This window comes from Aegilops tauschii, chromosome 1 (genome assembly GCF_002575655.3).
Source record: "Aegilops tauschii subsp. strangulata cultivar AL8/78 chromosome 1, Aet v6.0, whole genome shotgun sequence".
In the NCBI taxonomy this organism is placed as follows: Eukaryota; Viridiplantae; Streptophyta; class Magnoliopsida; order Poales; family Poaceae; genus Aegilops; species Aegilops tauschii.
The window spans coordinates 10,403,629-10,413,078 of NC_053035.3; the positions used below are offsets into that span (position 1 = coordinate 10,403,629).

Consider the following 9,450-nt stretch of genomic DNA (forward strand, 5'->3'; position numbering starts at 1 on the left):
TACTGTCGGGCAATTCGTTATCCTTTGAAAGCTTCTTCTTCAATATTTTCAGTAGCTTCTCAAATCCTTTGTCAGGTACACCATTCTCTGCCTTCCACTGCAGCAATTCCAGTACGGTACTGAGCTTTGTGTTGCCATCTTCGCAATTGGGGTACAATCCTTTTTTGTGATCCTCTAACATGCGATGGAACTTCAGCTTCTCCTTTTGACTTTCGGACTGTCTCTTTGCATCAACAATGACCCGGCAAAGATCATCATCGGGCACATCGTCTGGTTCCTCTTGATCTTCAGCTTCCCCCATTGCAGCATCACCGTATTCAGGGGGCACATAGTTGTCATCTTTCTCTTCTTCTTTGTTGTCTTCCATCATAACCCCTCTTTCTCCATGCTTGGTCCAAACATTATAGTGTGGCATGAAACCCTTATAAAGTAGGTGGGTGTGAAGGGTTTTCTAGTCAGAATAAGGCCTCGTATTCCCATAGCTAGGGCATGGACAACACATAAAACCATTCTGCTTGTTTGCCTCAGCCACTGCGAGAAAATTATGCAGGCCCTCAATGTACTCGGAGGTGCGTCTATTACCGTACATTCATTGCCGGTTCATCTGCGTACATTATATATAATTAAGTGTGTCAAAAACCATTACAGAACATCATGAATAGATAGGTGACCAAATTAATAGAGGTTCGGCATCACATTAAAACCAAAGTACATACATAGTTCTCCAGAGCATCTAATTAAATCATACATTGAAGCTATGTAAAACATTTCAATGCAACAACAAATGCGATCATAATCGCAACCAAGGTAACAATTGATCCAACGGCATAATGATACCAAGCCTCGGTATGAATGGCATATTTTCTAATCTTTCTAATCTTCAAGCGCATTGAATCCATCTTGATCTTGTTATTATCGACGACATCCGCAACATGCAACTCCAATATCATCTTCTCCTTCTCAATTTTTTTTTAAGTTTTCCTTCAAGTAAATGTTTTCTTCTTCAACTAAATTTAACCTCTCGACAATAGGGTCGATTGGAATTTCCAGTTCACATACCTTCTAGATAAAAAAATCTATGTCACGTTGGTCGGCATAATTGTCATAAACAATAAATGAACCAAATAGTTATAAAAGATAATATATACCACATCCGAATCATAGACAGGACGAGGGCCGACGGAGGCGGGTACCAAAACCATCGCACTATATAATAACAAACAATAATAAAAGTACGAAAATTACACAAGTATCAATCTAAATCATACAAGTAAGAACTTTTTTTTAGAAAGAAGATAATATCAAGAGGCTCACCACGGTGGTGCCAGCGACGAGATCGGCGCGGGCGATCGACGGCGGTGAGGACGGGAATGGGACAGGACGGACCGCCAAACCTAGACAAATCTCGAGGAAAATGAATCTTGCACAAGGAGCTTCAAGAGGAGAAAGCTTAAGTATGGCTCGAGCATTTCATCGAACACCTCATGTGCATACGAGGTGAGCTAGAGCACCACAAAGCTCTCCCCTCGCTGACCAGAAAAACAGAGCAGTGGAGTGCTCTGCTCGCAGGCAAGGTATATATAGGCATCTCATTGGTCCCGTTTCGTGGCTGGAACCGGGACCAAAGGGGGACCTTTGGTCCCGGTTCCAGCCACGAACCGGGACCAATGGTTGTGGGCCAGAAGCGAGGCATATTGGTCCCGGTTCATGTTTGAAACCGGGACCAAAGGGTCCAGACGATTCGGGACCAATGCCCCACGAGGCCCGGCCGGCCCACTGGCCTCACGAACCGGGACCGTGGCCCCAATGGGTCCCGGTTCATGACTGAACTGGGACTAATGGGCTGGCCCGGCCTGGAACAAAGCCCTTTTTTCTACTAGTGCAGCCATATGGCGATGTGCACGAACATCATTTGTCGGCAAAGAATGTTTTGACAATCTCCATAAGAACATATGTACTTTTCCTGGGACCTCAATTTTCCACAAAGATTTCCATGCCCCTTCCTCGGCTCTGGAGCTGGACGGACCTGGGCCCTCTCAAGCCACGCTTCTCTTCGCTCCCTCGTTGCAACAAGCATATTATACGCTGATTTCACGGAAAAGCAACCGTGTTTTTCAGGATGCCAAGCCCAAAAACCAGGTAAGTTTCGAGTACATAATGGTATTCGCAAAGTGACTTGTGCATCCATAGGCAAGAATGTTGCTTGTGCCAGCTGCCTGTCCCAGGAGGCCGTCGCGCTAGTAATAAGCTCAGAAAACCAAGGGGGCATTGGCTAGCTATGTGGCAACATCTCGGACGGAACGGCGGACTGTTCCAGGCCGTATCGATAGAAGCGCACCAATGTGCTTGGCTTGGGACATACCTGGCAAATTTTGTGCCAGCATGGCATGTAACGGTGAACTGGTCGAACTGGGTTGATATGGCATCGCTACAGCCCGAGGCACATCAGGCTCACGTCGTGCCAACCCGACCAAGCCTGAGTCCCACCTTGAATGGAAGAACACAATTGCACGCATACACACACATGTGCGTGTTCTATACATGCTTGGAAAATATTTGAAATTGGCCAATTATTGTGTTCCAAAGCTTACATACTACACAACGCACTAATTAAAGACCAAACCAAGTGATCTGCGTTAGGCACGCTAATATCTCATGTCATGTTCTACTCGCCAGTTGCTAGCAAGGGCTCTTCTAGCTCTCACCACTCGAACTGGATAGGAAATGCCCCGTGAACGTTTACCGCTTCAGGAATAATTCCATGTGGTTGGCATCCTTGTTGATTCAATAGGAGGCACATTCCGCACATTAACATCGAGTGGTAGCATCCGGTACTCAATGTCGAGGTCCCTGAGCACTTTGATCATCTCCTGGAGCACTAGCTCCCTCCTCACGTACCTCATCCCCATGTCCTGGAAGTTGAGCGTGTGACAGAGCCATATGGATACTTTTAGCTTGTTGGTCTCATCTACATCCCGGAGGACAATCATCGCCCCCGGGTACCAATGCTCTTTCTTGTTGTTGATGTAACTGGTTTCACAAGTTTAAAAATTGGTTAGTTCATTGTGGTATACTAAATTACACAAGTAACATAGGGAAATTTCCAACATAACGTTTAATGTTAATTTTCAACATGCACATAGTTCAGTAGTTAACAAATCAGATTTGATCAAACCATGGGATAAAGACACTTCTACTTACCGTAGTATTCTTTCTTTCATGAGTGCTAGTTTCGCTACCGGTGTGGCAACGTGAATATAGAAGTCAATTCCTTCTCCCATATCTGGACTCCTGTAAAAATTCATAATCGGTATGGTGGCCAGTACATTGTTTGGATAATATATCTTCAGGTTGTCATATCGAAGAAAGACTGTTGTCAAGATATTCATTTCCTCGACAACAACCTGAAATTCAGGTGGTTAAAACTTTAGTCAATGAGTGCAAGATAATATTAGATTCAATGAGGACGAAGCAAGAAAAATATTGCCACACCTGAACTTCCTCGATTTCACAGCGGTCACCAACATCAAAAGGATGCATCACAAATAAGAAAACAATTGCCTCAAAAACTGCCTTCAAAGTATCTCCAAATACAATAACTGCCACCAAAAATGGTGAACTGAGGAAGACAAGTAAATTTGTTGTCGCTATGCCAAGAATAAGGAGCCAGAGAACAAACACGATGACGCCACCAACAACATTAGTCATCTGGTTGAGCTTGGATACTGCAACTTTTGTATCATTAAGTGTTAGAGCAAGGGCTTTGCGCTCTCTAAATGCATTCACCTACAGGAGAAGCCATATAGCAATGGTAGGAAAGGCATCTTCAGATTTCAGAAGTCAATTATAATTCCTTATTTCAACTTAGCTAGTAAGGTAATAAGATCATTACCATCCAGTTTTTTAGAGACCTCTTGCTGATCCTATTGTACTCTTGTCCTCCTTCAAAAAGATGCATTGCTTTGATGGCTTCCTCCTGCCTCATGAAGTGCATCAAGTCTGCCAAGTATATGTACCTGCATTATTCGTACATTCATGATCAAGAATCTGAATCAGCAAGTTGCCACTATATTCGAACTACCACATTGGAAATAATTTTTTTTGAACCGACATTGGAAATAATTAAACGGGAGCATTTATAAAGTTCCGTAAACTATTCTCTTTGTGATAAACATTAAACACACAACCGTGCACTACACAAGTCGTAACAATTAGCATGCTATTTATAAATTATACAGAAAATTATACCATCAGTTCACATCATGAGCTAAAAGTTTCTACAGCATTACAGATAAACTACATTTGCCTATCGAGTAAATTGACTAAAACGACCACATTTGGCATATATAGTACAAAAATTCCACTGTTTCGCCAATAGTTTGCGAACACCACCGGTTTTTGGTATTCTTTTTGCCAAAAGCACTAACTAGTCGATTGAATGCCTTTTGACGTGATAACTGACAGTCGACATGACCTATTGCAGAGCGATGTACCTACACCGAGTTGACCTGAACCTGTACCCACGCCTTGGCATCAAGCCACCCACCGTCAAGCTATATGACGACACCACGTCAAAAAACAAAAAACAAGGATGAGTGAGTGGAAGACTTTAAAAAAAAATCAAGGATGAGTGAGTTAGATGTGACATAATATTTCATATCTAGATGTGAAATAGCAAATCCGGAAAACAAAACCTTCGTCAAGCACACTTATGAGAACCGACCGACATACAACATCCACACGATAGGCTGGTATGAAAAGAAACGTAATTCTTAATCGACTTCTCTCGCACGGCACGACATCGACATATTGTCACTGAAAGGGATAAATTCAAGCAACGCATCGTCTATACATGCTCCCTGCTACGCCATCGCCAACGCTACATGTCTAAGGTCTTCATCAATATGGTCTTCATCCATATTTCCGTCAACACATCGCCGCAGCATCGTCCATAGTATGGACATCTCCGGTGTTCTCTGATTCTACTACTGCAATACGTGCCATTAACAACGGGAAGGACCATGTCACCATGACCACATCATCTTCGACGAAATTGACCGACAATACCAACGGCAACGACTACATCGACATGGCGTCACTATAGTGATAATCCCATTCACGGTGCACACGTCCTGGCAACATTGATGTGTCCTCAAGTTGGTGCAGGTCCCGACCTCGACAACACTGGCGAGTATTTTCAACAATACACACCGAGCTGCTCGATTACTTTCTGAAGCACCGGGTCGTCTAGCAACACGTGCAAACTACCAGCAACAAGCTAGCTAGCTTTATCTCGGCGATTGCTAATCCGGAGAGTCTTATAGCATGGTTAATATTATAGCCAACCAATGACTATATGGTGTTCCCATGTTATATATAGCCATCACTTATAACCACTCATAAAATAAGGTAGCTATAAGATTGGCTGCAAAAACACTACTTCTTCTCATCTTCTCTTTATCTCTTTCTTCATATTTATTGTATTGGCCTAGGAATCCACATATAGCTAAGCTCTTGCATGAGATCCCACCCCTATTACTTTTTCATATCTCTTTTTCACACTGCCAAAATTGTCATGTAAGCAGGCTATAAACCGAAAATCCAACTCGGTACCCAGGCTCATCTACTCCAAATCAGAAAAAAAAATAAAAAAAATACTAGAAAAATAAAAAATAATAATCAAATTTTGTTGTGTGGAAGTTGGTTTGATGTGTGAGGCCCACTCCAAATTTCACCTCATTTGGACATCTCAGCAGCTCTGGCAAAAAGGACAAAACCAGAGTCTGTAAAAAAGCTTACTTTGTCTTTTTTGCCGAGAGCTACTCAGATGTTCAAATGAGTTGAAATTTGGAGCGAACCTGGTGCATGAAATTATCTACCACAAAAAGAATTTGCATTTTTTTTGAAAATTTTCTAATATTTATTTTGATTTTTTAGCGTAGGTACAGCTGAGCCCGGGAGCAGAAACTCCGCGTCCGGCTATAGACCATCTATTATACTTACTCTTATACGAAGAACTAGTAGTACACACGAGGTTGGATTGCTAAAAGCCTGTTATAACGCTCACACGTGTGGTGTTAACGACATCCGTCCACAAGCCCTATAACACAAAAACCGTGCCACATCACCGCATGCATGCATTTAGAAATCTTTTTGGATTTTCAGTTTTTAAAATGTTTTATCTCTTAAATGAAAAATCCGATTGAAGATCCGTTTTCACCATTAAATACCTCGCGACGAGATCTTCGAAACTAGATCACATATCGATATGTTTCGACGCACTTTTTTGGTTAAAAGTTGTAATGTCTATTGCACATGAATTGCCATGATGTTTACACTGAAGTTGACGTGATATGTTTCAGCTATTTTTTTCTATATTTAAAAGTAAATTTTAACATATTATAAAACAAGGAGTTAAGAATCTAGACTTGCCATGAACCATAAACTAAAATTGCCATGATACATGCACTTAAAATTGCTATGGTTCATACAAAAAATAATTTTTCATGGTTAAAGTACTCAAATTGCCATGGTCAAGATACTAAAAGAGTCATGCTCTATGAACTAAATTTGCCACATGGCAACTTTAGTGTAAACACTATGACAACTATGGTGTAAACATCATGGCAACTTTTGGCCAAAAAAATCGTCGAAACATATCAACATGAGATTTAGATTTGAAGATGTCGTCGAGACGGATTAAATGGTGAAAACGGATTTTTAATTGTATTTTTTAATTAGCAGATAAAACATTCTTAAGACGAAAACCAAAAAGATTTCCGCTGATGTCATCTGTTTTGACGTGGCAAAATGAATGATGAAAGCGTTTGGGTCATGTTGCTTCGTGCCACACATATGGACATGAACATTTGCGTTGTTTATTGCTTTCATCTGATTACACGCCATAGGTTACAACTATATTTATACTAGTACAAAGCTAGCTATTACTAGCCTACTCGGATGACTGCTACGTATCCGTGCCGGACATGCCGACGTGGTTAATTCCAACACTCTATGGGTTTCCTCTGGTATTGGCTAAACTGACGGTATCATCACCGATGACACCCTTTTTAATATCCGCAAGCTGTATCGTTCACGACTACAGCTTCGTCATCAACAACAAAGCACATATTTTTTGCACCTCCGGCTAGCTGTGCCTACACTGACTATGATGAACATTACATCAACGACTACCTAAACCACGGCTACTGCATCAACATGAAGGCTATGTTGGCAAGTACTACCTAAACAACGGCACATATGTATACTAAAAGAAGGACATCTAACTAAGACAAGAAAGAAATGCTTACTTGGATCGATGGTTGGCTACATTATGGAAGATCTTCTTGGCGGCCATCTGTGACTCGTATTCGCTGCGAATATGTGTCGCTGACAAATCCCCTCCTCCTGTTGCCTGCTTTATCTGCTCATCTATAGTGGTGAGCGTCCCAGACCGAATAATCTTCATCAACCTCTTCATGTTCCAGGCTGAGACGTTGCTCCGATTGAGCTTATGGAGCTTGTCAATGCTTATCCCTTCATCAATCTGATGCTGTCTTTTCTCCTTGGACAGCTGCTTGCTTCCTTGGCCCGGCTGCTTAGACATTGAAACCGACGGCCGAAAGCTCCTTTGCTCCGATAGATTCTTGGTTGGCATCGCGGCATGGAGATCACTCGGCTCAGCAAACATGGGGCCTTGTTCTTCAACCAGTTGCGGCCCCGAGAGCGTCTCAGTGACATATTGGTTGAACAATGACGCTTGAATCCGGTCAAAGTAGGTAGAGACATGGAAGGACGAGGCGAGCACCTTGAGCAGCAGCGTCTTGACGAGCCGGATGAGCGTGGCGACGAGCAAGCAGAATAGTATCTTCATAACATAGGACACCACCACCATATGCGCCAGTTGGCACTTGTCGTCAAACAAGAAGTGCCAGGCGGCGAGAACGAGGCCGAGCCAGAGCGTGTTCTGCACGGCGCTGCGGACGCCGTACACGAAGTAGAGCACGCGCTTGCGCAGCAACAAGTTGCGCCCCACGCAGAACATGGCGATCCGGATGGCCCACCCGGAGACGAGACGGCCGCAGACGAGCGCGAGCGCGAGGAGCTCCCACTTCCAGAGCTGCAGCTCCCACACCTTCTTCCTGGACAAGATCCTTATGGTGGCACTGCAAACCAACGCCCCGATGATGAGCACCAAGCTGACCCACTGCAAGATGGTGAGAACGTCCAGCTCGCCACTCTTCAAGTTGAAGTCGTCGGGGATGTCTTCGTCCACGAATGGGTCCTCCTCCTCCCCGTCCATGGGACCCGACCAGCGCCACGCAGGAGACTGGCACTGGCCGGGCTTAGGGGACCGTGAGGCGGACGACTTGTGCTTCTTGTCGACGGAAGGAGCTGCCGCGGGTGGCGGCGGCGGCGGGTCCATGAGCCGGGAGCGTGTCTGGGCTCGCAATAATGGTCCCTTTCCCGTGGAGGTGGATTTGCAGCGTACCATCTCGTCGGCGCGCCTACCGCTGCCTTCCGCGTCGGAGTTGGAGTCAGAGTCGGAGTCGGAGTCGGAGGAGATGTGTTTTTGGTGTTCGTCCTCGAAGGAGACACGCCGAGCGCCGTGCGACGGCCTCCCGAGCTCCTCCATCTCCGGGTCGAGGTCGAGCGACGGCTTTGCGCCGGACGCCCTCTGCTTCCGGAGGAAGTTCCCAATGAGGCGCGTGGGCGGGTCCTCGCCTCCCTCCGTCGCCTGCTGCGGCGTCGGCGACGGTGGCCAATTCTTAAAGCTCAACTCCTCTTTCATTGATGTACAGCAGGCGATATACAGCAGCGTACATGTACCCAAGTGGTGGTGCTTTCAATGCTATAGTAAAATTTGATTGAGCACACAGTTTCGATTTTTGCTCTGATCCTGTGTGGCGCCAACTTTTTCTTGGTCGGTACTGATTTGTCGGGAGGTACGCATTATTGGTGTCCCCTCCTTGGTGTCGACCGATGGGGATGGCTGGGTCGACCTCTTTCTTTTTACTCGAAAGTTGGGGCCCTTTATTGTTTAATGGAAATTTGATTATATACATTACTAAGATAAGAAGAAGAATGACTTTTTTTTTCCGAGAAACTTCCGATCTATTCATCTTCAATCATGACAGTACAACAAACATTAGAAATAATAAAGATTACTAATCCGTTGACTACCTAACGACGATTACAAGCACTGAAGCGAGACGAAGCGCGTCACCGTCATCGCCCCTCCCTCACCGGAGTACGACACAACTTGTTATAGTAAACAGTCAGGAGGTCATCATACTAAGGCTCCATAGGACTAGCACACCATAACAACAACCACCGTCGATGAAGAATAAGTAAATCGAAAGAATCCAACCCGAAAATACACGAACATAGACGAACAATAATCAGATCCGAGCCAATCCACCGAGGATTGATCCGCCGGAAACACACCTT

The 9,450-nt window shown here is 44.4% G+C and overlaps 1 protein-coding gene across 2 annotated transcripts; it reads right to left on the reverse strand.

The window, feature by feature from the left end:
* Positions 1–2,488: 2,488 nt before the first annotated feature.
* On the reverse strand, positions 2,489–8,829 carry LOC109742652 (mechanosensitive ion channel protein 6). 2 transcript variants are annotated; one of them, XM_020301749.4, is made up of 6 exons: positions 7,311–8,829; positions 4,494–4,553; positions 3,893–4,016; positions 3,493–3,786; positions 3,202–3,404; positions 2,489–3,030 (listed from the first exon to the last, which is right to left on the reverse strand). In XM_020301749.4, exons 1-6 carry the CDS (start codon positions 8,789–8,791, stop codon positions 2,748–2,750), a joined length of 2,445 nt encoding a protein of 814 aa, XP_020157338.1. In that variant the 5' UTR covers positions 8,792–8,829; the 3' UTR covers positions 2,489–2,747. The 2 variants fall into 2 exon arrangements, with proteins under 2 accessions (XP_020157338.1, XP_040257735.1); XM_040401801.3 differs by lacking the exon at positions 4,494–4,553 and having other exon boundaries at positions 7,311–8,828.
* Between the last annotated feature and the right edge of the window lie 621 nt (positions 8,830–9,450).